Raw genomic sequence first — 26,940 nt, forward strand, 5'->3', positions numbered from 1 at the left:
TATCAGAGAAATAAGTGGACAGTGCTGCCATTCTAACCCAATACCACCAGCAAGAGGTGAGGATCCAGGAATTATCCATGATGACTATGCTGGCAATGAATGGAATAGACCAGCGTGTCTCAGAATTTAACGTGCATGCAATTCCCCGGGAGTCTTGTTAAGCTTCAGATTCTGATTAGTAGGTCTGGGGTGGGGAGATTGAGCATTTCTAACAAGCTCCCAGGTGCTGCTGCTGCTGGTGGTCTGTAGACCATACTTTGAGAGGAGGTTTCTAGACAATCTCTAAACCCCTTTACTGTGCTGTACTTATCCCAACAGGTTGATTCACGTGCTTTGGAAGCTCAACCTTTTCCTTCCAGTGATGTAGGATCCCAGGTCATTCTAGAACTAAAGCCCCACCACACTGATCAGTAGCCCCTTCCCCACCATGCTTAATCTGCATTCTTACTGCACAGGCCTTGCTGCTCCCAGCTGGCCCTGCTGCCTGAGTGCTAGTGCCTTGTTTTCTGTTGAAGGTACCCCAGGCTGCACAGCATGGTCGTCCGCTGCTATCTTCTCATCCAGCAGTACTCTGAGGCCCTGATGGCTCTCACCACCATGGCGTCACTCCGCGACCACAGCACACCAGAAACACTCAGCATTATGGATGACCTCATCAGCTCCCCAGGCAAAAACAAAAGTGGGAGGGGACACATGCTCATTATCAGGGTGCCCTCGGTGCAGCTGGCGATGTTAGCCAAGGAGCGGCTACAGGAGGTGCGCGACAAACTGGGTCTGCAGTATCGGTTTGAGATCATCCTTGGGAACCCGGCCACCGAACTCAGTGTTGCAACTCACTTTGTGGCGCGATTAAAGGTTAGCAATGGACAGACATTTCTCCTTTAAAATACCATTTGTTTCTCTTTTCTAGGAGTCCTACATAGGTGGCTCAGGGGCCTGAGTTTAATAGAATCACATGTGTGATTCCGTGACAATGATAAGGCTAAATTAAGGGACATATTCACTTTCTTAATTAGAACCAGTTTGTAAAGATTGCCCAGTCCTTTATAGCATGCAGTTAGTGCATGCAGTTGGTCTTCCATGCTCTCCAACTGCAGGTGCAAAAAATGAGATGACCCAATTTGACCCCATGTTTATTGGCCTTGTTCAAGATGCATGTAGCCCATGGCCATCTGTTTTCTGAGAAAAAAAGGTAAGTTGTCCTCTCAGACCTCTGTGGGGTAATGTTTTAAGTATCCTCAACTCACTAATTCTTTTCTGTTCATCTAGCCTCTCTGTGAGCTCATGTCTAGAGTCGGTAAAGTATTCTGTTTCATCTTCAGTACTCAGAACTGTTCCTAGCCCTCTTGCATGTGGATTCCTCAGCAGTTTGTTGTTTCTTTTTACTTGCTTTGACCCTCAGCCCCAAGGCTTTGGCTGGACTGAGACTTTGCCAGGCGCCCTACAGAAGAATTTAGTGCATGACTGAGTCCCTCACTGCTCCCTCTGCACAGCCAGTGATTGACTGCTTCTCCCCTTCCTCTCCTGTCAGGCATCAGGGTGGGAGGAGTAGAACCCTCAACCAACTAACCTAACTCCCTACCTTATGCCTGACTCGGTTTTTCTGGGCCTGTAATCCAGTGGGGCCTAGCCATTAGAAAGCATTTAATCAAATATCCACCTACATGTCGGTATGGAACTGAGCTAGCTACTGTATGTCTGAGTTAGACCAACTTGTATCTGCGCCCTATACATTAAATGCTGAGCTAAATTGGGTTAAGGAAAATCTGGTTCAGCACAAATTTTATGAAAAGAAGGCACATAGTCTTGGGGGAATTTGCATTTCACCCTGGACTGCGGTTTCCCATCTGCAAAATGAGAGAATTGGGTTGTATAATCTCTAAGAGTTCTAATTTGGGGATGATTATTTAGTGTTCAAAAATTGTTCTGGGCTGGGCGCAGTGGCTCATGCCTGTAATCCCAGCACTTTGGGAGGCCGAGGCAGACAGATCACGAGGTCAGGAGATCAAGACCATCCTGGCTAACATGGTGAAACCCTGTTTTTACTAAAAATACAAAAAAAAAATTAGCCAGGTGTGGTGGCGGGTGCCTGTATTCCCATCTACTCAGGAGGCTGAGGCAGGAGAATGGCGTGAACCCAGGAGGCGGAGCTTGCAGTGAGCCAAGATAGCACCACTGCACTCCAGCCTGGGCGACAGAGCGAGACTCCATCTCAAAAAAAAAAAAAATTGTTCTGGAGATGTAAATCTTCTTGTGTTCAGTTAGCTAACCTAAATTGAATAATCCAAAATGCAGACAAAATATCTTGTATTAGCTTGATAAGCAATTGGAACAAATAAAATTGTCCAAAAAATAGAAACTCCTAAATTTAGAAGTTGTAACATTTATGTTTCATATATAGATACACGTTCACAATTTTATGTTATAGTCATAGACTACATTACAGTGGAATTCCTAGGATGAATAACAAAACTCCGGAAACGCTTCTTACAGTATAATTCATGGAGACATGAATTACGGGCTTGAGACCATTTGAATATTGCTAATGATGAAGAATTTGGAGGCCGGGCACGGTAGCTCACGCCTGTAATCCCAGCACTTTGGGAGGCCGAGGCGGGCGGATCACAAGGTCAGGAGATCAAGACCACCCTGGCTAACACGGTGAAACCCTGTCTCTACTAAAAATACAAAAAATTAGCCAGGCATGGTGGCGGGCGCCTGTGGTCCCAGCTACTCGGGAGGCTGAGGCAGGAGAATGGCGTGAACCCGGGAGGCGGAGCTTGCAGTGAGCCGAGATTGTGCCACTACACTCCAGCCTGGGCGACAGAGCAAGACTCTGTCTCAAAAAAAAAAAAAAAAAAAAGAATTTGGAAAGGCAGACAATCAGCAGCACCATGCTGAGTCTCCCACATCTGTTGCCAGAGATGACCTAAATGCACGTGAGGCTGCTGGGTCTTCTCCTGGTCTCTGTTGACACTGATTAAGTGAAGCTACTTACAGAGTCTTAATCATGTGTTCAGAAGGGCCAGTCACTAAGTCAGTATAAATCAGTCTGTCCTAAATAATTTACCCCTCTGGACCACTGTTGGAAAACCACAGTCAAGGCCTGAGGTTCTTCACCTGGCTGCTAGCTCATCAGAATCACCTGCAGGGCTTTCAGAGGCACATTAGTTGACAATCACTGTGCCCTAAACGAAGGGGGCCTCAAGTTATGACTTCTCAAGGCAGTGACATCTTCCTCAATTGGTATGAGTAGCTGCCAGGCAACAAGTACACATAAGAGAGTCCCATATTCTGGCCGTTGTGATGGCTCATGCCTGTAGTCCCAGCTACTTGGGAGCCTGAGGCAGGAGGTTTGCTTGAGCCCAGGAGTTTGAGGCTGCAGTGAGCTATGATCCCACCACTGCACTCCAGCCTGTGCAACAGAGTGAGACCCTGTCTCTTAAAAATATATAAAAATAAACAAGTCCCAAACTCTCAAAATCACTGGATCACATCAGTCCTTTTTATACTCTGTATTTGTGTGGGAGTAAAAATATGAGATCATGTTGGGATGTTCACATCGTAAGCAAGACTGAATTGTCAAGCAGATTGCGGCTCACTCATTTATTTCTAAGTTACCAACCTCCTTCACCATTTTCAGGATGGCAAGATTGTGCCTTCTATCTCTACTTTTGGGTAAAATCCAACACTACTTCTATTATGTGATCTTATTTTTGTGCTTACCCCTAATTATCCTGTTATGTATTGTGGTTAACTTATACTGATGATGACCCCTTTGGAAGGATACAAAGTTTAAGTCAGTTCCTCCAGAAGGCAGGTGAAGCTTTCATTAGATGTCCTTGGTCTTAAGCCTTGTATTATCCTTGAACTCAATGATCACCCCATCTTTTGTGTTAAGTGCTTCTGCAATGTCATCTTGAGGGCCTGACTGATGCACAGGAGAACTGCAGCCATCAGTCATCAGAAGGAGCAATGTGATGGAAAAGCATTTTATAGTGGGTTTGGCTAGCTGTGGTTGGTCAAGAGTAAAAGTGAGATTTGACTACTAATCTGAAAATAAATATCCTCATATAGGCCAGGTGCAGTGGCTCACGCCTATAATCCCAGCACTTTGGGAGACTGAGGCGGGCAGTCGCTTGAGGTCAGGAGTTCAAGACCAGCCTGGCCAACATGGCGAAACCCCATCTCTACTAAAAATACAAAAATTAGCCAGGTGTGGTGGTGGGTGCCTGTAATCACAGCTACTCAGGAGGCTGAGGCAGGAGATTCGCTTGAACCCAGGAGGTGGAGGTCGCCATGAGCCAAGATTGCACCACTGTACTCCAGCCTGGGTGACAGAGTGAGACCCTGTCTCAAAAAAAAAAAAAAAAAAAAAAAAAAAAAAGTCCTCATACAGTAAAACATTTTAACTCTTATTCCATCAATATAACCTGACCTCTTCCTGGTAAAGCTATGACCTATATAGAGACAGTTCTGGGAGATAAAACACATTCAGGGAGAAACCCAGTGTCAGGGATACCATGCGTCCAGTGTGAATGTGATCAGTATAGTGATTTCTATTCCAGAATGGTTTGCTTTAAATGAGACAATGTTATGGTTCCCCCTGACATGAAATGGTATGGAAAATTAAATTTTTACAGAGAATTTTTCTTCTAGCATTAAAAAAATCTTTTTGACACATTGATTTTTCTAAAACACGGAAAGTCTGTGAAACTTGTGAACAGTTACGTAGATTCCCTATTTCCCCTTAGTATGCACATATATAATAAAAGATTGGACAACAAGTAAAAGCCTAAGAATGGTTAAGCTTCTTCCAGTTTTACAAATTATAGAAATTTTATTTGAAGTGATTGTGGGAATGTTTATTTCTAAAGACTGGCTTTTCTTTATTGAGCCTTTTCTTTATTGAGCCTTTTCTAGGCATCAGCAAATCACCAATCAAACCCTATTGTCTTTTGCTTGGTGACTTTCTTTTTAACCTATTTTGTGCTTAGCAAAGGAAGTACCAGTCTATTTTAAAACAAAATTGTATGCATTACTGGCCAGGTATGGTAGCTCACACCTGTCCACGGCACTCCAGCCTGGGCAACAGAGCAAGACTCCGTCTAAAAAAAAAAAAAATTGTATGTATTACTTAACACCTTGCTTCTTAGTCTGTTCCCCTAAAACGTTATCAGAAATGTCAGTTCATTGCTTATAATAACTCCTGCTAGAAAGGTAGTAAAAAGTATAGGTACATGCTACACACTTAATGAAAAGCAGTAGAAACCACCTTATCTACTTAAGAGATGGTTATTTTTCTTTCTGTTCTAAAATAGACACATCTGTAAGATCATTTTACTTTTGAATATTTTTCAAATTGGCGGGATTACTTTTCATTGATATGTTCATGTTTTCAAGATTGGTGTTCCATTTATTAAAGATATGTATGTCTATGTATATGTGTTTATATGAAAAATTGATACTTAATAGGTTCTTTGAGAAACCATAAGCCAATTACATTACCCCTCCAAATGAGGGGCAGTTTTGTTTTGTTGTTTTTTTCTCAATCCAGGTCTGGTTATATTTTTAGCCTTCTTGAGAGAGATTCTTTCAAGGCCCTAAGCCAATAATTGCTTGTTAGTTATTTTAAAAGTCAGTAAAGCAAGAAGGAGGGAAAATAACTATCAAGAGTGGTTCAATGTTTTCATTATTTTCTTGGTGAAATGTCTGTTTTAATGGAATTCTGAGATTCTTTTTTGAGTCATTCACAACTGAAACTCTTTTTCAGTCTTCCAATCCCAAGAATTTCTCCAATGTGTGAAGAAAGTATATTTAAGTGCCTGGATTCAGGTAGTTTAGCCAGGATTTCTGTAAGGTTTCCATCACTAGTGGGATATTTCACATTGTATGTGTTTTTGGCTTGTGTTACTAATGTCTGAGGTATACCAGCATCTCCGTTTTATCCTACTGAGATAAACTACAGCCCTCGTTCCTTCAGAAGTGCCTTGTATATGCGATGTAGTAGCAGTTAAAATATACATACATACACATATGTAAACACTTAGTGGAGTAATTTGAAAGCACAGTGTGTCTAAAATCTGGACTCAGAAGCCTGTAAAAAAGGTGGAAACTTAAATGAGAGTTTTAATTTTAACATACGGGTCTCTTTCTATAGAGTTGGAGAGGAAATGAACCAGAAGAGTGGATCCCTCGGACATACCAAGATTTAGACGGTCTACCTTGTATTGTGATATTAACTGGCAAAGATCCTCTTGGAGAAACCTTTCCCAGGTACAGTTTCAATAATTAATTCCATTTTTCATCAGTTGCCCAGCTGAACTGATGATTAAAACTTGGCTGATGGCCCAGTCATTTCCTTTGTTTGGCAGGTAATGAGAAGAGGATTGTTTAATGCAGGGATACAAGAAATACAGCCGTACAACCTTCTTTTATTCTTTTTTTTAGCTTTCCAGAGAACACCCAGCAATTTTGGAAATGGGCGATAGCCACATTTGAGAAATGTCAGAGAGGCAGGGAGGAAAAGCAGGATTTTTTTTTTATAAAGTGCTTTGTCTTTGTTAATCTGCTATTCCTGCACCCCTCAAGGATCTAGACTCCATAGACTGGAGGGCAACAACAACAACAACAATAAAAGCATTAGTTGAATGCTTACTGTGCGTGTCAGGCAGTGCCCTAAATGCCTTACATGTATTCAGTCCTTAAAACAACCATATGAGCCCGACACTATCCACTCTTTTTATATTCGAAGAAAATGAAGCACAAAGAAGTGAAGGTCATAACAGCTGGGAGGTGGCAGAGCTGAGGTTTCAGTCAAGGCTCACCTGGCACTGAAACCTATGATTTTAACTGCTGTGTGTTGCATCCAGATCACCAGGCACACATACACACTGCGTGCCTGGCCAGATAGACTCACCAACAACACAATTACTTTTGTTCAGGTCTTTGAAGTACTGTGACCTCCGGTTAATTGACTCAAGCTATTTAACTCGCACGGCCTTGGAGCAGGAGGTGGGTCTGGCATGCTGCTATGTCTCAAAAGAGGTCATCCGGGGACCCACTGTTGCCCTGGACCTCAGCGGGAAGGAGCAGGAGAGAGCTGCTGTCAGTGAGAATGACTCCGATGAGCTGCTCATCGACCTGGAGCGGCCCCAGAGCAACAGCAGCGCTGTCACAGGGACCTCGGGTCAGTACTTTCTTTTCTCTTTCATGGAGTGAGAGACATGAGTCAGGAGGTGTGTAGGAACTTGGAAGGCAGAGGCATTTACTGACACCCCAACGGCCTTCAGAGGAGCCTTCAGGGACTGGCATCCTCTCCAGACCCAGCTCCAGGTGGGAGATGCTTGGAAAACATGACTGTTGAACAGCCACAAAATACTTTTCTGGGTAAACATTTAAGGAAGAGCTTGGTAATAGGCTAAAAACAATTTTATCAACCCTAGCCTGTACCATTTTCCCTAGTCTTTTCTACCCTTAATCTTCTCATGGTTATTATGCATCTCATATTTGCACAAAGGCCCTGTTTTTCTTCCAGGTCCTGAAGCTGTATGTTTGTGCTAAATGGCTTAGTACCTGGCACAAAATGTTTCCTAGAATGAATGAATGAATGAATGGCTTTTCTAAACAGTTAACAGCAAGCATTGTATGCTGAGGGCTCCTCTGGGGCCACTGTCAATGGTGAAGGCCCACCCTGCAGCCTGCCGGCCTCTGTCTTGCAGCATTACTGCAGGTCTATGGCAGTGCCTGGCATGAATTTTCTTCTGATAAATTGTATTATAGCAAATGCAGCAGTCTTTCCATTTTTTCTGATTATGAAAGTAATAAAGCTTAATGCAGAAAACATGGAAAATGTCGGCCGGGTGCAGTGGTCCCGTAATCCTAGCACTTTGGGAGGCCGAGGCAGGTGGATCACCTGAGGTCAGGAGTTCGAGACCAGCCTGGCCAACATGGTGAAACCTCATCTCTACTAAAAATACAAACAATTAGCTGGGCGTGGTGGCGGGCGCCTGTAGTCCCAGCTACCCTGGAGGCTGAGGCAGGAGAATCACTTGAACCCAGGAGGTGGAGGTTGCAGTGAGCCAAGATCGCACCACTGCACTCCATTCTGGGTGACAAGAGGAAAACTCTGTCTCAAAAAAAAAGAAAGAAAGAGAGAGGGAAAAAAAAGAAAGAAGAAAGAAAACATGGAGAATGTAACAAAGTACAGAGAATTCTGAGATTAAAAATGAAACACACTCCCACTTCCAGAGGTAATCACTCTTAATGTTGGGTCACATGCCCCTCCTTCTCCCCTCACCACCCCCCCCCCCTTTTTTTTTTTTTTTTGAGATGGAGTTTCGCTCTTGTCCCCCAGGCTAGAGTGCAGTGGCACGATCTCAGCTCACTGCAACCTCCAGCTCCCGGGTTCAAGCGATTCTCCTGCCTCAGCCTCCTGAGTAGCTGGGATTACAGGCACCCGCCACCGCACCAAGCTAACTTTTGTATTTTTAGTAGAGATGAGGTTTCACCATGTTGGCCAGGCTGGTCTCGATCCCCTGACCTCAGGTGATCCACCTGCCTCAGCCTCCCAAAGTGCTGGGATTACAGACGTGAGCCGCCGCGCCCAGCCTCTCACCCTTTTTTTGAGCTATCATTGAGATCCTTCCATCACTATGACACATACATGCGAACACACCATAATTTTGTCCAAAAGCAGCACTGGTCTTCCTGTCCATTCTGGCAGCAGCTGCTGGATGGCTCTGGGCAGGAACAGAAGAGGAGGGGTCTGTGGGGTTTGCTGTTGATAGTGACCCTCAGCCTGGAGTTGCTGGAGCTGCCCTGCTCCCCCAGCCAGGGGTTAGGGCTGACCGTGTGGACCACTCTGCCTGCCTCAACCCCACCGCAACAGGCTCCCCAATTTTCTCTCTGAGAGCAGTTTCAGAATAGAGTCAAGGGGTTTGAAGGATAGTAAAGGTTCACAGAAGGGGGGTGGGGGATAACACCTGGAAGCTTTTGGATACCAGCATGAGGAGGAGGAGCACAGCCTGTCTTCCTTCCTGTGGTTCTTCCGTCCCACTCCTTCCTCTCCCTCACTTGAGCTGCCCCACAAAGTGAGCGCTTCCCTGGCCTTGCTCTGCTGAACTCACAAAGGTGGTTTGCCCTTGGCTACTGTGTCCCTCCCTACAGGCCATGCTCATGACACGGAGCACAGGGACCCCAGCCATGGCTGACTCAGAGGGTGACGGGGAGGTTCACTGCCCAGAACGCACAGTGCTGTGGGGAGAAGGCAAGCTCTCCCCCAAGGCAGAGAGACACAGGCAGCTGAGCAAGTGAAGGGGCGGCTTTTAATCATGTCTTGTTGATGGCTGTTCATTCAGGATCTCCCAAGGTTGGGATTCGACCTCCCTGTCTGGGCAGCAACAAGCCGAGCTCAGAGAAGGCCTTTAGTTGAGCTTTTGGTTTGTCTTTAAACCAAAGAGTGGCTGGTCTGTTAGGAGGACAAACACACTTGAAAGGAACTGGTCAAATATGTGGGGCTACTTTAGGGAAAAGCCACCGGCCTTGGAGTCGCATACGCCTATGTCCCACTTCGCACAGGGCATCCCCCACGCTAGCTTCGGAGTCCATGGAAGGGGTTGCAGTCCGGGGAGCTGATCTGAAGCCAGAGGCATGAGGCCCTCAGCCCCTAGAAGGAAGCCAGTGCTGCCAGGACAGGACTTGAATGTGGAGCCTGTTTTGGGTGGGGTCCTGGGAGGAATCAGAGGGCAGACCCAAACCAGGTCATTTGAGGAGCGTTTAGTAGAGGGACTGTTTACTAAGATGTGAACAGAACTTGGAAAAGGAGCAAGAGGTGTGCTGTGCTGGGGGGTGGTTAACCCCAGGGAGCCCTGGCCACCGTGGGCCTGACACAGGGAGGGGTGGGAGCACCTCTCCAGACCTGAGCCACAGCCCACAGTAGAGAAAGGTGGTTCACACCTGAAGACCATGCAGGGGGAAGCCACAGAAGAAGCACCCCATCTCCTGCTGGTGGCTGCCATTGGCCAAACCCACTGAGAAGCCAGGGCAAGGAAGCAACACGGAGCAGTGTGGAGAGCGGCAAAGACAAGATTTCTTGCTCAGGGTCTGCAGCCGCGGAGCCGAGTCCAGTGTCCACTGCTTTCCTGGCCTTTGTCTGCTTCCACACCCTAGATCAGTAACAGGGCTGCTGTGGGGTGGGTTCTGTCTGTTCTCTCACAGGTTCCATCATGGAGAATGGAGTGAGCTCTTCCAGCACAGCTGACAAGTCCCAGAAGCAGTCCCTGACCCCCAGCTTTCAGAGCCCAGCCACCAGCTTGGGGCTGGATGAAGGGGTCTCCGCCAGCTCAGCTGGAGCCGGAGCCGGGGAGACTCTGAAGCAGGAGTGTGACTCCCTGGGCCCCCAGATGGCAAGCAGCACCACCTCCAAGCCGTCATCGTCATCCTCAGGACCCAGGACCCTCCCATGGCCGGGACAGCCCATCAGAGGCTGCCGGGGCCCACATGCAGCCCTGCCACCAGTGGTGATCCTATCCAAAGCGGCCTACAGCCTCCTGGGCTCCCAGAAGAGTGGCAAGCTGCCATCCTCCTCCTCCCTGCTGCCCCACGCCGACGTGGCCTGGGTGAGCTCCCTGCGGCCGCTCCTGAACAAGGACATGAGCAGTGAGGAGCAGTCCCTCTACTACAGGCAGTGGACCTTGGCCCGGCAGCACCACGCTGACTATAGCAACCAGCTGGACCCGGCCTCTGGCACCCGAAACTTCCACCCCCGGCGGCTCCTGCTGACAGGGCCCCCACAGGTAGGGCCAAGCCAGCCGGGCCGTTTCTTAGGCTGGGGTTGGCGCGTCTTCCTCAAGAAGTAGAAGCCAGAAAACCTCTTGGGGGTGGAGCAGGTGTGACAGAGCAGTGAGGACCTCATTCAGGCCTCTCAGGCAGGAGACACTGCAGAGCCAAGGTGTGAAATCTCTTTTCTCTTTTCCTCCCCTCTCTTTCCCGCCTCCACTCCTCCCCAATTAAAAATCTTTCCATTAGGTGGGAAAGACGGGCTCCTATTTACAGTTCCTCAGGATCCTCTTCCGCATGCTCATCAGGCTCCTGGAGGTGGACGTGTATGATGAGGAGGAGATCAACACCGGTGAGTGCTGAGCCCAGGGAGTGGGCAGAGGGGCAAGAGACAAAGACATTGAACTGCAAATCCCGGGAACTTGCTTTTGGCTTCTGGGATTTCTACAGTACCTAACCTGCAGAGTTATTGGGAGGCTAAAGATAATGTGCCCAAGGCCAGGCATGGCGGCTCACGCGTGTAATCTCAGCACTTTGGGAGGTCGAGGCGGGCGGATCACCTGAGATGGGGAGTTCAAGACCAGCCTGGGCAATATGGTGAAACCCCATCTCTACTGAAAATATAAAAATTAGCCAAGCATGGTGGTGCACACCTATAATTCCAGCTACTCAGGAGGCTGAGGCAGGAGAATCACTTGAACCCAGGAGGCGGGTTGCAGTGAGCCAAGATCGCGTCACTATACTCCATCCTAGGTGATGGAGTGAGACTTTGTCTCAAAAAGAAAGAAAGAAAGAAAGAAAGAAATGAAAAAAAAGAATGTGCCCGGCAAATAGTTCTGAGTAAACTGTAGCCTTTTTTAGCTCATTGAGGTCAGGGATGGTGTATTCTACTTTTAGCCTCTTTACAATGTCCCGCGAGGTGCTGGGCAAAAAGGCGTTTTGGTTTTTGGGTTTTTTTTTTTTTTTTTTTTTAATTTAAGTTCTGGGATACATGTGCTGAATGTGCAGGTTTGTTACACAGCTGTATACGTGTGCCATGGTGGTTTGCTGCACCTACCAACCCGTCATCTATGTTTTAAGCCCTGCATGCATTAGGTATTTGTCCTAATACTCTCCCTTCTCTTGCCCCTCACCCATCCTGTGTCCATGTGTTCTCATTGTTCAACTCCCACCTGTGAGTGAGAACATGCTGTGTTTGGTTTTCTGTTCCTGTGTTAGTTTGCTGAGAATGATGGCTTCCAGTTTCATCCATGTGCCTGCAAAGGACATGAACTCATTCTTTTTTATGGCTGCAAAAAAGTGTTTTATAGAGGCTTTTTAGGTAGATTAATTGCCTAGATGGTTAACTATTGTAAAATTCGAGTTGTAGTATTCAACTGCTTCAGGATCCAGGGCATATTTGTATTCTGGATACTAGTCCTTTGTTGATTGGTCAGAGTATGTCTTATATTTTACCCATAGGCTCTGAGTGAAGGCACGGGATTACTATAATGAGATGAAAACTTCTATGTGTAGAACTGAATGCTGGCACTATGAACAAAACATCGGCACTGAGACACAAGGGCAGGTGCTTGATAGGGCTGTGGAAGCCAGTGGGCACACCAAGACCACTCCAGCTGTCTTCCCCAGCTGGCACCAGGGAGTTGATTCCACTCTGCCGCTAAGAGCAGTGTGGCTCGGCTCGGCACTGGCACGGTGCAGTAGCTCACGCCTGTAATCCCAGCACTTTGGGAGGCCGAGGCGCGCGGATCACCTGAGGTCAGGAGTTCGAGACCAACATGGTGAAACCCTGTCTCTACTAAAAATACAAAAATTAGCCGGGGGTGATGGCGGGTGCCTGTTATCCCAGCTACTTGGGAGGCTGAGGCACAGAATTGTTTGAACCCGGGAGGCGGAGTTTGCAGTGAGTTGAGATCACGCCACTGCACTCCAGCCTGGACGACAGAGCGAGACTCTGTCTCAAAAAAAAAGAAGAAGAAGAAGAATAGTGTGGCTCAAAACTGTGGCTTCACACCTCCCACCAATTTGACTGTGCTGGCAGGGAACTGTGGGGAGGAAATAGAGGCAACCAGGAGGAAGTTCCTCTCAAGCCTCTCAAAGATGAGTCTGGAATAGGGAAAGCCCTTGGCATCGTCTACCAAATTAGCTCTTGGAGATCTCACCTCACTTGTTTTACCTAAATAGCTGAACCTGTTCCATGACCAGCCCAAGAAACTAGTTTAGGGCCGAGCAAGAGTAGGTAAAATCAGCCATATTTAACCACTTTTTTATGGCTTCAGGCCTGTTTCCATTTCTCATCAATTCACATACATGATTTTAGACACACACACGAATTCATCTTCCCATCTACATCTCCTTGTTTTTTTCCCAGCTAAGCTGCACTAGATCGTCGGGCCCACCAGGTTGGCCTCAAAACACCCCAAGGCCCCCGGAAAGAGCTGAGCCAGAAGGGCAAAGCCAGAGCCAAGCAGACCGGGAGTCGAGGCCTGCCCTTCTGCCAGCTCTCCCGCCAGGCTCGCTGGCACCACAGCAGAGTGATGCCTTTGATTTTTTTCCTCAGATCATGCTACAGTGATCTTGACTCTTACTCTGTGCCGGTGAGCTGTGAGAGTCTGCTACAGCCTGTTTGACCTTGGTAGTAAGAAACACTGTTAGTTTGGCTTTCTCCCTTCTCCCTCATTTTAGTGCAGGTTAATGCAACGGTGCTCTCAAGAGGCACAATGACACCTTTTTAAAAACTAAACTAGGCTTGAAAGTGCAGACTTTAGTTCAGGGATATAAAAATAAATGTATTATATGTGTTAAAAAGATATTAGCTGTACCTCCAATCTTTAGCATTTTTTGGAAAGTTTCTTTTCTCCCTTTGAAAGTTGTCTTAAGCTACTTTTTCATCTTGTACATTTTATTATTATTAATAATAAAAAATATATATATTTTAAGATGGAGTTTCTGTCTTCCAGGCTGGAGTGCAGTGGTATGATCTCGGCTCACTGCAACCTCTGCCTCCTGTTCTCCTGCCTCAGCCTCCTGTGTAGCTGGGATTACAGGCTCACGCCATCATGCCCAGCTAATTTTTGTATTTTTAGTAGAGGTGAGGTTTCACCATCTTGGCCAGCCTGGTCTCAAACTCTGACCTCATGTGATCCACCCACCTCGGCCTCCCAAAGTGCTGGGATTACAGGTGTGAGCCACTGCACCTGGCCACTAATAAAAAATATAATGTTAGACACCAGCTGCGTGCCTGCGACTGTCTTGGCACTTTATTATCATCATTATTATTATTTTTGAGATGGAGTCTTGCTCTGTCACCCAGGCTGGAGTGCAGTGGTGCGATCTTGGCTCACTGCAACCTCTGCTTCCCAGGTTCAGGCGATTCTCCTGCCTCAGCCTCCCAAGTAGCTGGGATTAAAGGCACGCACCACCACACCCAGCTAATTTTTTGTATTTTTAGTAAAGACAGGGTTTCACCACTTTGGCCAGACTGGTCTCGAACTCCTAGCCTTAGGGGATCCACCCACCTCGGCCTCCTAAAATGCTGGGATTACAGGTGTGAGCCACTGCACCTGGCCAATCACAAAAAATATCTGTTAGACACCAGCTGTGTGCCTGCGACTGTCTAGGCACTTTATTTTATTTATTTATTTATTTTCTGAGATAGACTCTTACTCTGTCACACAGGCTGGAGTGCAGTGGCACGATCTCAACTCACTGCAACCTCCGTCTCAGGGGTTCAAGTGATTCTTAGCCTCCTGAGTAGCTGGGACTACAGGCATGTGCCACCACACCCAGCTAATTTTGGTATTTTTGGTAGAGACAGGGTTGGCCAGGCTGGTCTCGAATTCCTGACCTCAAATGATCTGCCTGCCTCGGCCTCCCAAAATGCTGAGATTACAGGTGTGAGCCACCATGTCCAGCGTGTCTTGGCACTTTAAATGTACCATCTCTGGCTGGGCAGGGTGGCTCACACCTGTAATCCCTGTGCTTTGGGAGGCCAAGGTGGGAAGATGGCTTGAGGCTAGAAGTCTGAGATCAGCCTGAGCAGCAGGGAGACCCCATCTCTCACAAAAATTTTAAAACTCTAGCCAGGTGTGATGGTACACGCCTGCAATCCTAGCTACTCAGGAAGCTGCAGTGGAAGGATTCCTTGAGCCCAGGAGTTCAAGGTTGCAGTGAGCTTAAATTGCGTCACTGCATTCTAGCCTGAGTGACAGAGTGAGACCCTGTCTCCAAAAACAAAAAGAAAAGGGTCTGGTATGGTGGCTTACACCTGCGGTTCCAGCACTTTGGGAGGCTGAGGCAGGATGATTGCTTCAGCCCAGCAGTTCAAGACCAGCCTAGGCAATACAGTAAGACCCTGCTTCTACAAAAACGTTAGCTGGGCATGGTGGCACGTGCCTGTAGTCCCAGCTACTCAGGAGGCTGAGGTGGGAGGATCATTTGATCCCAGGTGGTTGAGGCTGCATTAATGCTTACTATAATCTGGGGACTCAGGGTTAAGTACAGTGCCTGAAGGTGTGATGCTGTAAGGGGTAGGGCCAGGATTCACACCCAGGTCTACTGGCTCTCAACCGTGACTGCATATTGGAACACTCTGAGGCGCCTTAAACAATATGACTGGATCCTGGGCAGTCAGACATTCTGACTGAACTATTTCTGGGATGTGTGGCCTGAGTGTGGGAATTTTTACCAGCTCCCAGCTGATTGTAACGTGCAGAAGACATTGGGAATCTTGCTCAGTGCATCCTAAAATCTCTTGGGTGTCAGTATATTAACACCCCACAGTTAAAATCTCAAGACAGAAATAAGATCATCCAAAATTAAACTTTTAAGGAAATTTGGCCTGGTGGAGACTAGGTTATCTTACAGATGCCAGAGTTTGTGAATTGGGTCTGCAGAGACGAATGCTGGGGGCCAGTGAGGGCAAATGTTCCTCTCAGCATGGGTGTGAACAATTCTGCCTCCTCTACTGGGATAGGGGAGCTCATTTTTCAGAAATGCCTTTGTCCACCCATCTGGGCTCTACGTCCCATAAAAGCCATTCTCTCTGACACATGGGGAAGAGGGAGGCCAGTCACCTGCTCTGCACACTTCCTTCTTGTCCTAGATCACAGTGAAAGCAGTGAAGTGAGCCAGTCAGAGGCAGAGCCCTGGCCTGACATCGAGAGCTTCAGTAAAATGCCTTTTGATGTCAGTGTGCATGACCCCAAGTACAGTTTGATGAGCCTGGTGTATACTGAGAAGCTGGCAGGGGTCAAACAAGGTCAGTGCAATCAGCCAAGTTCACCTCCTCTCTGGGTTAAGGGGACACTAACTCAGGGTGCCTTACATCTCACTTTTCTTTCGCTCTTATGCGCATCATTTTTTAAATTTTCATAACTGTTTCTTAGGGCATAAATTACAGAATACATGGAAAAGTCATTTTGGGGAAAAGGGGACTTTTCTTTCCAGGCATAGGGAAAACATGTTATCTCATGGGATGGCTTTTTGCCCCTTTATACACAGAAGTGATAAAGGAATCCAAAGTTGAAGAGCCCAGGAAACGGGAAACTGTGTCCATAATGCTGACCAAATATGCAGCCTATAACACCTTTCACCACTGTGAACAGTGCCGCCAGTACATGGACTTCACCTCTGCCTCCCAGGTACCATCCCACCTTCGCCCTCGCCCTCTGTCACCCAGTATGGATTTTGTATGTAAGGGTGGGGGGTGGAGGGATGAAAAATAAGGCCCCTAGTTTCAGGCCTCTGGTAAAGGATAGTTTACTCATAAGAAGGAGCCACTCATTGGTGAGAAAAATGCATGAAGGCTGGGCGCGGTGGCTCACCCTGTAATCCCAGCACTGTGGGAGGCCGAGGCGGGTGGATCACCTGAGGTCAGAAGTTCGTGATCATCCTGGCCAACATGGTGAAACCCCGTCTCTACTAAAAATACAAAAAATTAGCCGGGTGTGGTGGCACATGCCTGTAATCCCAGCTACTCAGGAGGCTGAGGCAGGAGAAATACTTGAACCTGGAAGGTAAAGGTTGCAGTGAGCCGAGACCACGCCACTGCACTCCAGCCTGGGTGACAGAGTGGGACTCCGTCTCAAAAAAAAAAAAAAAAAAAAAAAAAAGCACAATGCATGAAGCCATAATTAAATGAATGTTGGGTTTATTTGGATTGTGGGAGGGAGAGGAGGCAGCTTAGTTTTAGTGTCTTGAATTACTTCTTCAAATGGTTACACGTGTCATGTTTAGGTTAGGAAGTAGCTGAGGTGTTTATTTGCAATCCATATATTACAGTATATTTGATAAAAGGGTTTCCCCCTCTTCCCTTTGGAGCACTGACTAAAATGACACTATTATCTCAGATCCACAGGGTGTGCCCTTTGAGCTGTGATTCTAACAAGACTGTTGATTTGCACCAACCTAGTCATATTCTCACACCTGCGTGGGGTGGCTTGGCCAGTGGAGTCAGTTTGTTTTATGCAGTGAGAACTGAGACATAGGAATGAAGAACATGGGCCAATAACCCTTAGTATGTGGCTTCTTTTTGGCTAGTGCATCTTTAAGCACAAAAGATGGAAAGGCAACAAATGATAGTAATATCCAGAGCTTACTTCCCCAAATTCACCTTTATTTTTATAACTTGGCTCTGAACACACAGAAACAACTCCTGCTTCTGGTAGGCCATACTGACTCCCCTAAACCTGTTTCTGCTCTTCAGGGCCAGGTCGTCACCCTTTTCCCACATCTCATCCTGAAATACAAATGAGTACTAAAAAGGATATACTTTAAAAAACTGATCGAATCATTCTGCCCTTCTAATACGAGTTACCTTTTATATCCCATTTGTTTTCTTGGTGTCACTGAAAACTTTTGGTGGGCTGCTTTGAAATAAGCTCATAAAAGCTTTATAGAATACAGAAGACCCAAGTCCCCTGGTCTACAGATTATAGGTTTTTAGAAAATCTCTTTATTAGAAATCCTCTATTCATAAAGTTTCTGTGTGACTACAGTACTAAGTAGTATATTCCCACATTTCTGAGGCAGAATAAACTAGAATTAAGGGAAGAAGTGTAATGTTATTTTTCTATGAAATATAGTATTTTGGTTAAAACCATTGGGAAACCTACTTCGATTCTAGTTGCTGATGAAAATTGATGGTATCCTTTTATTAAGCCAAATCTTATCCACATTAAAAGCGTGAAAAGACCTATTATATAATTATTCACTGAGATAGGTTACTGAAAAAACGTGAACTTTGCAGCACTTTAAATGTAGGTTAGATTTATATTTGGCTTCAGTGAGTCAAATGGTCTCTTTTCTGAAACCAGAGTTCTGGGCTAAATGATTGAACCTCTTCAGCATCCACTGTAGCCTGGAAAGATGGGGCTGGAGAGGCATTTTAATGTCAAACCTGATATTTAGAAAGCTGATATTCATTTGATCTGACCCGCATAGAGCAGAAGTGTTTCCCTCCGATTAACAGGGGACCTTTGGGAATGCATACAGAGCAGGACATCCCACAGATATATCTGACCTCTGCACAGGATGAAGCAGCTGTGGCTCTGAGAGCACACAGAATGCAGTGCCAGGCAACAAGTACTTCTCCCACTGAGGCTATGCAGGTGCAAGACGGCGGGCTGTCATGTCAGTGGCAGCTCCTAAATGAAGTGTTTGCCTTATCAACCTTTTAGACGTGGCTGCTCACAGCCTGCTCTGGTGGCACTTACCAGTTCATGTTAGTTTCCATCTCTTAATAACAACCTGAAGGAGTGGCCTGGAAGTTTGGGAACTGTGGGCTTACTTACGTTCCCTCCCTTTCTTCTTTGCAAATGTAGATGTCTGACTCCACCCTTCATGCCTTCACATTCTCTTCTTCTATGCTGGGAGAAGAGGTTCAGCTCTATTTCATCATTCCCAAATCCAAAGAGAGTCATTTTGTCTTCAGCAAGCAGGGCAAGCACCTGGAGAGCATGCGGCTGCCCCTGGTTTCAGACAAGGTGGGTGAGAGCATCTGGACTGCCAGGCACCAGACCTAGTTCTTTAAGCGTCCTCAATCTAGAGGCTTTAATTTCCCTTTATGGTCTGTTTTTTTCCCTTTCAGCAGAATTTGAATGCAGTCAAGAGCCCTATTTTCACTCCTTCCAGTGGTCGACATGAGCACGGACTCCTAAACCTTTTCCACGCCATGGAGGGCATCAGCCACCTTCACCTCCTGGTGGTCAAAGAGTATGAGATGCCTCTGTACCGCAAGTACTGGCCCAACCACATCATGCTGGTGCTTCCCGGCATGTTCAATAATGCAGGCGTGGGTAAGGGGCCCCCCTGGGATGGGGAGAAGGGCTTCGAAGATAAACTGAGCTCCATTCCCCTGGCATGAAACTTTCAGATTCCCGTGCCTCTAGAAATTGTCCTGCCCTCCTCACCACTCTTCGAAAAAAAAAAAAAAAAAAAAGCTTTTTGACTCTTCCTTGAATTTGAGTTTTCTTTTTCCCTTTATCTGCACTTTTGCAGAATTAACTCTGAGGACTGGTAATTAAGGAAGAAGTCACTGGTGTACTGAGCACCCTGGGAAGGTTTGGGATTCTTCCCCATGTAGGCTGCAAATGTTCCTGAGCTGAGCACTCTGGGGAAGGAATGTAACCATGAGAAAAAAGATGGTCTAAGGGAGAGGCAGCGTTAGTGGTTCACCCAGATCAGGAGGGGCCCCTAGGTCATCTCATCTTTAAGGCACGTAGCAAGTTATAGGGGGCTGCTGTACAACCAGGGAGCTGGAAGCATCGTTACTGCCTATGACACAGGAATGTGCCTGAAAGAAGTCCTGCTTTCCTCCTGGGGTTTAAGAGCAATGCGCTGATTTGTCAAAGGGGGCCAGTCTTGTTGTATGTATGACAGAGCTGTGGAGACTGGAGATGTCAGAATGCCTTCATTTTCCTTTCTCAGGCAGGACATCTCTAACTGAATCCAGTGTTTTAGAGCTGCGCTCTTCTGGACACTTCTTGCGCTGCAGTTCTAAACAGTTTGGCCCATCTGCTTCTGTCGGTGCCTCAGTGCCAAGTCAGGAGCTGCTTGTTCCCATTTTAAAGGGAAGTAATAACACCCAGCCTAGAGCTGGACTGGAGGGCAGATAAGACCTGAGTAGTTTTCTTGAACCCACGTGTTTCTTCTCTCCAGGGTCTCCTCTTTCTCCACTGTCTCCCAACCTAGCCTCTGCCTCTCCCTTCCTTCTTAGGTCTCTCCATTTCTTGTTCCTTTCTATGCCTTTTCATGTCCTTCAACTTCAAACAGCCTTAATATGGGCTTAAAATATTTTCAAAAATGGTTTTGTTTTGAATATAATTGTTTATCACTTTATATCAAGTGAATCAAGGCTTCTGAATATTTCTGTTCCTTCAGCCTCCCCAAAACCACCTATACTCATACTAACTGAAGCCTTTTTCTATATGAATATGACCTTCTTCTGTGCCTGCCTGATCCTTAGGAGAAAGTTTTCTCATCCTAGATCTGACCAAACTATTTAGTACTAGTTTTGCCATTTTTGCAATAATTTGGGGAGAAAGAAGCCAACACACATATGCAAATGAAATATACAAATTATTATTTTTATTTTTGGTAAAAATCACATAACATAAAATTTACTGCCTTGGCCGGGTGCGGTAGCTTACGCCTGTAATTCCAGCACTTTGGGAGGCTGAGGTGGGTGGATCATCTGAGGTCGGGAGTTTTGAGACCAGCCTGGCCAACATGGTGAAACCCCATCTCTACTAAAAATACAAAAAAAGAAAAAAATTAGCTGGGTGTGGTGGTGTGCACCTGTAATACCAGCTACTCAGGAGTCTGAGGCAGGAGAATCACTTGAACCCGGGAGCTGGTGGCGGCAGTGAGCCAAGATCATGCCACTGCACACCAGCCTGCGTGACAACAGTGAAACTGTCTCCAAAAAAAAAAAAAAAAAAAGTACTGCTTTAATACTTCTAAAGTGTTAAAGTTCAGAAGTGTTAAGTACATTCACATTGTTTTAAGACTGATTTCCAGAACTCTTTTCACCTTGTGAAACAGAAACTCTATACCCATTAAACAACTCCCCATTCCCTCCCTCCCCTCAGCGTCTGGCAGCCACCATTCTACTTTCTCTAAGTGCCTCATATCAGTGGAATGATACAGTATTTGTCCTTTAGTGACTGACTGGCTTATCTCACTTAGCATGTCCTCAAGGTTCATCCATGTTGTAGCATGTGTTAGAATTCCTTTCCTTCTTAAAGGCTGAATAATATTCCATTTTATGTATCTACTACATTTTGTTTATCCATTCATCTGTCAGTGGACACTTGGGCTGCTCCCACCTTATGGCTGTTGTGCATCATGCTTTTATGAACACAGGTATACAAATATCTCAGACCCTTATTTCAACTCTTCTGGGTATGTATCTAGAAGTGAGATTGCTAGATCATGTGGCAATTCTATTTTTAACTTTCTGAAGAATCACCATACTGTTTTCCATAGTAGCTTGCACCATTTTACCTTCCCACCAACAGTGCACAGGGATTCTAATTTCTTCACATCCTCACCAACACTTTTTTTTTGAGGTGTTTTGCATTGTGATTTTGTTTTGCATTCCCCTAATGATTAGTAATATTGAACATCTTTTTGTGTGCTTGTTAGCCATCTGTGTATCTTCTTTGAAGACTTGTCTCCAAAGTCCTTTGTTGAAAAATCAACTGAAATATTTTGTTGTTGTTGAGTTGTAGCAGTTTTTAAAAAATATATTCTGGGTATTAACGCCTTATCAGATACACTCTTCGTAAAGATTTTCTCCCGGCCGGGTACAGTGGCTCACACCTGTAATCCCAGCACTCTGGGAGGCCGAGGCGGGCAGATCACCTGAAATAGGAAGTTCAAGACCAGCCTGACCAACCCCGTCTCTACTAAAAATACAAAATTAGCCTGGCATGGTGGCACTTGCCTGTAATTCCAGCTACTCAAGAGGCTGAGGCAGGAGAATCACTTGAACCGGGGAGGTGGAGGTTGCGGTAAGCTGAGATCGTACCGCTGCACTCCAGCCTGGGCAACAAGAGTGAAACTCCGTCTCAAAAAAAAAAAAAATTTTTCTCCCATTCCATGGATTGCCTTTTACTCTATTATTTGATGAAGTCCAGTTTGTCTATTTTTTCTTAGCTTTTGTTTTTGATATCATATGTAAGAGATCACTGCCAAATTCAATGTCACAAGGCCTTCCCCTATGTTTTCTCCTAAATGATTTATAGTTTTAGCTTTTATGTCTAGGTCTTTGATCCATTTTGAGTTAATTTTTGTGTAGGGTCTAAGGTAAGGGTCCAACTTCATTCTTTTGCATGTGACTATCAGGTTTTCCCAGCACCATTTTTCTTTTTTTTAAGACAGGGTCTTGCTCTGTCACCCAAGCTGGAGTGTGCAGTGGTACGACCATAGCTCACTGTAGCCTCCAAGTTCTGAGCTCAAGCAATCCTCCCACCTCAGCCTCCTGAGTGGCTAGGACTATAGGCGTATGCCACCATGCCTAGCTAATTTTTAAATTTTTTGTAGAGACATGGGTCTGTGTTGCTCAGGCTGCTCTCAAACTGCTGGCCTCAAGTGATCCTCCTACCTCAGTCTCCCAAAAATGCTGAGATTACAGGTGTGAGACATCGTGCCCAGCCCCCAACTGTGTTTGTTGACAAGACCATCTGTTACCCACTGAATGGCTTTGGCACCCTTGTCAAAAATCATTTGACCATATATGAGAGGGTTTATTTCTGGGCTTTCTATAGGCCCAGATCAAAACTACCACACTGTTTTCATTACTATAGCTTTGTAGTAAGTTCTGAAATCAGGAAGTGTGAGATCTCTAACTTTGCCTCTCTTTCAAGATTGTTTTGGCTATTTGGGGTCCCCTGAGATACTGGATGAATCGCAGGATAGATTTTTGTATTTCTGCAAAGTCTTTGGGATTTTGATAGGGACTGCATTAAGGCTATGGATCACTTTGGGTAGCACTGATATCTAATATCAAGTCTTCCAATCCATAAACACAGGATGTCTTTCCATTTATTGGTGTCTTCCTTAATTTCCTTCATCAATGCTTTGTACTTTTCACTGTACAAGTCTTTTGCCTCCTTAGTTGATTCCTAAGTCTTTCTTTTTGATGCTATTGTAAATGGAACTCTTGATTTCCTTTAGATTGTTCACAGTTGAGGTATAGAAATGCAACTGATTTTGGTGTTGATTTTGCATCTGCATCTTTGCTGGATTCACATATTCATTCTAAAGGGGATTTCTGGTGGAATTTTTAGTTTTCTATGTATATGTTGCCTGAGAACAGAGATAATTTTACTTCCTTCCTCTTTGGTTGCCTTTTATTTATTTATTTTTTCCTTAATTTCTCTGGCCATGACTTCCAGTATTATGTTAAATAGAAATGGTAAAAGTGGCATCCTTGTCTTGTTCCTGATCTCAGTTTTGGAAAAGCTTTCAGTCTTTCACCATTGACTATGATGATGTTAGCTGTGGGCTTTTCATATATGGCCTTTATTATGTTGAGAATGCAAACTATTACACACACGTTCTTGGAAGGTAGATTTTCCTAAATCCCAGTTTTACCCTTGATCTGTTCACACTGCTTCTGGTTCTTCCACAGATTTAATAGCTTTTCTTTCATTTATCACCTACGTTTTGTTTCATTTTACGATGGCCCATTCATAAAATTTGGCTGATTCCTGACTATCATCTTGATAATCACTAACATTCACCGAGTACTTAGAGGGTACTAGGCGCTATCCTGAGCATCATACAGCAACCCTATGAGATCGGCATTATTATTGTCTTCTTAGAGGTGGGGAAGCCAAGGCACAATGGATTTAATTTGTTCAGGGTCACATGGCTAGAAAGTGGTGGAATTAGGATTCAAAATCAGACAGTTTGGCTCCTGTCTCTTCTCTTAATCTCTATACCATATTGCCTCTTGCAAAAGGCAGATCTAGGGAAAGGGTGCCAGTTTCCAGAGTTGTCTTCTTCAAAGAAGCTGCTGTCAGTTTCCTTGAAGTATCTAAAGCAGGGGACATATCAGTGGAATTGGCATACCCACTCACTGCAGCCCAGTTAACTCCCTAGTACAGGACATGTGAGTGGCTGCTTCCAAGTCTGAGAGAGCCTCTTGTCATGCTTCAAGGAAGTAAACAGTAACAGCATTTCCTAGATGTGGATTCCTTTGTCCTATGAGGGAAACTGGATTCTTGCAATACTTTCAAAGTGTGGTTCATACCATTTGCATCCTCAAAGATATCTCTGGTTTCTGGCCCTTCACCATACCTACTCAAATGCAGCTCTAGTAATGGACTCTAAGAATCTGCATTTAAAAGTGATTCCCAGTAACACTGGTTTGAGAGCCACTGCTCTGAACATTTGGTTGGCTCCCACCTGCATGGTTCCCATGTGAATAGGCATTCTGTGGAGAGAATATAGCTGCCTGTGGGGCTTCAGCCAAGCCTGAGTGAAGGATGTGTGGATATGCAGATGTGGTTATGTTGCCTTCCAGGTGCTGCCAGGTTCCTCATCAAGGAGCTATCATATCACAACCTAGAATTGGAGAGAAACCGCCTGGAGGAGCTAGGCATTAAACGCCAGTGTGTCTGGCCTTTCATCGTCATGATGGATGACTCATGTGTCCTATGGAACATTCACAGTGTTCAGGAGCCATCCAGGTAGACTTCCAAGCTGGGGGCATATGACACAATGCTATAGACAGGACAATACATTTCTTGACTACAGTTACATACGGAAGTAAGAAAGAGAGACAGCTTTCCAGAGCAAAACAGTCAACCATGAGACCACCCTCACTAGAACATTTTGTGGTGACTTAGGAATCTTTTATTTAGACATTCAGTAGCCCATTAAATTCCTGGACCATTCTGGGATCACAGCATTGGTTAGCTATTAAAGTCTACTGCGGCCAGGCACAGTGGCTCATGCCTGTAATTCCAGCACTTTGAGAGGCCAAGGCGGGCTGATCATTTAAGGCCAGGAGTTCTAGACCAGCCTGGCCAACATGGTGAAATCCCGTCTGCTAAAAATACAAAAATTAGTTGAACGTGGTGGCGCATGCCTGTAGTCCCAGCTACTTGAGAGGCTGAGGCAAGAGAATCACTTGAACCCAAGAGGCAGATGTTGCAGTGAGCTGAGATTGTGCCACTGCACTCCAACCTGGGTGACAGAGCGAGACTCTGTCTCAAAAAAACAAAAATAAAGTCTGTTGAGACACTGTGATTTATGGAGAAAGACTGCTGACATCTCAAATCAGGAGATCTGGTTTTAGCCCCAACTCTGTTTTTTGTTTATAATTTTTTGTAGAGACGTTGCCCAGTCTGGTGTTGAACTCCTGGGCTCAAGCAGTCCTCCTGCCTTGGCCTCCCAAAGTGTTGGGATTACAAGTGTGAGCCACCACACACAGTCATGCTTCTTAACTGTCTGTATGAAAAAGGAAAGTCATCTCACCTCTCCATATCTCAAGTCCATCACCTGTAAAATTACGCCTGGGCCAAAATCAGTGGTTCTCTTCCTGGGGTAGTGCCCCCTCACATTGCTAGGGGGTGCTGGTCGGGGCATCTGTGAGGACCAGAGAATGCCAAACATTTTAAGAAGTCCAACACAATAAACCCCCAAAATTCAATAGCACGACCTTTAAGCCCCTCCCAGCTCAAACACTGTGATTGTGTCCTTGTTCCTATTTTGGATTTGAAGCCAGTGAAATTTTCAAATATTCCCTATTATACACAATTACCAGAACTGGGAAGGATACCTCTATGCTTCCAACCTCCGGCTACCTCTTCTTTGGCAACTCTTTATTCATTGTTCACTTTGACACAGGCCGGATTTCCTTCTTTGCCCGAAAGTGATAAGCCCCACCCCAAAAGGCAGTTTCTTTATAATAGTGACAGGCAGTGTGAAAACTGGGCTTGACATTCTTCTCCATTTGCTAATACGAAGTAAATCAGTTAATTTTATCCTTGAGAGTATTACTGGTATATAGTAGTGTGTAGACACTTCACAAATGATCCTCTCTTCCGTAATATTTATCAACATCTTATATAAACTATATTTCATAGCCAGCCCATGGAAGTAGGAGTTTCCAGTAAGAATGTGTCCTTGAAGACTGTCTTGCAGCACATTGAAGCCACACCAAAAATTGTCCACTATGCAATCTTGGGCATACAGAAATGGAGCAGCAAGCTGACTTCTCAGAGCCTAAAGGCCCCATTCTCTAGGTGTCACGTGCATGATTTCATTCTCCTCAACACAGACTTGACTCAGAATGTGCAGTATGACTTCAACAGGTAAGTCAGGCCTCATGGATGCAGGTAATCCTGGCATCTACTGATTGCTTCTGCCCAGCTCTAGCCTCTGTAAGGCTTTTATTCGTATGTCTTCAGTTGAGAAGCTGACTCTTTATGTGGGCAAAGAGAAAGGGGGATCACAAGCCCCAAAGTGTGCCCCTTTATCACCAAACTGACCTAGACCTTAACAGGGGTTACAATGTGAAATGCTTAGAGAAAACACTTTAGCCATCTCATTATTCAACAAGAACTCAAGACACAAAAACTACTGACTCAAGTCAGTGTGTGGACCCACAAACATCTAAGATTAAGCCTCCTTCACCCTCCAGACTCAGAAGGAAATCACTTTTCCTGAATGTTAGAAGGATTCAGGGAAATCCTACTGTAGGGAAAAGGCAGCAGATGGGGATGAGCAGGGTAGCCATGGCCTTGCCTCCCAAATAAATTATGTCCAGGTTCCTACAAAACCTGAGAGGGCCAAGCAAGAAGGCAGGAACCATAAAGTCCTTATGCCAAACTTACGGTTATAGAATAGCTGCTGCTTTCACTCCTGTTTTAAATTTGACAGAGACTTCATCCTGCTTGTAGCCAGAAATTTAAAACTGGGAGCACCTCTGCATTACTGTTTTGCCGGAGTGTATCAAATAGGAATATAGTCCTGTTTTTGCATAGGGATACCTAAAACCTGTGACATAGCTGGGACAAAAATCATCTCACTTTCCCCTTCCTTGAAAGGCTGTAATGCCCAAATCAGAGTTTTTCCAGGTCAGTGTTAGGAGGGCCAGCTCCACAAAAGCATAGTTGATTATTTTAGGCTCCTAATATCTTGCCA

The 26,940-nt window shown here is 45.5% G+C and overlaps 1 protein-coding gene across 7 annotated transcripts in view; it reads left to right on the top strand.

The window, feature by feature from the left end:
• GREB1L (GREB1 like retinoic acid receptor coactivator) overlaps positions 1 to 26,940 on the top strand; it is a 282,546-nt gene that overhangs the window by 246,321 nt on the left and 9,285 nt on the right. For 4 of the 7 annotated variants that reach the window (XM_016933422.4, XM_054672160.2, XM_054672163.2 and 1 more), the window contains 11 exons: positions 516 to 855; positions 6,161 to 6,276; positions 6,945 to 7,189; positions 10,219 to 10,796; positions 11,029 to 11,131; positions 15,884 to 16,039; positions 16,282 to 16,421; positions 18,603 to 18,764; positions 18,869 to 19,076; positions 24,314 to 24,479; positions 25,881 to 26,108. In XM_016933422.4, the coding sequence (XP_016788911.1) occupies positions 516 to 855; positions 6,161 to 6,276; positions 6,945 to 7,189; positions 10,219 to 10,796; positions 11,029 to 11,131; positions 15,884 to 16,039; positions 16,282 to 16,421; positions 18,603 to 18,764; positions 18,869 to 19,076; positions 24,314 to 24,479; positions 25,881 to 26,108 (2,442 nt within the window). The remainder of the gene's footprint in view (positions 1 to 515; positions 856 to 6,160; positions 6,277 to 6,944; positions 7,190 to 10,218; positions 10,797 to 11,028; positions 11,132 to 15,883; positions 16,040 to 16,281; positions 16,422 to 18,602; positions 18,765 to 18,868; positions 19,077 to 24,313; positions 24,480 to 25,880; positions 26,109 to 26,940) is intronic. The other 3 variants (XM_024350984.3, XM_016933423.4, XM_054672162.2) reach the window with 1 other exon arrangement.

Source organism: Pan troglodytes, chromosome 17, assembly GCF_028858775.2.
Source record: "Pan troglodytes isolate AG18354 chromosome 17, NHGRI_mPanTro3-v2.0_pri, whole genome shotgun sequence".
NCBI classification, from domain to species: Eukaryota; Metazoa; Chordata; class Mammalia; order Primates; family Hominidae; genus Pan; species Pan troglodytes.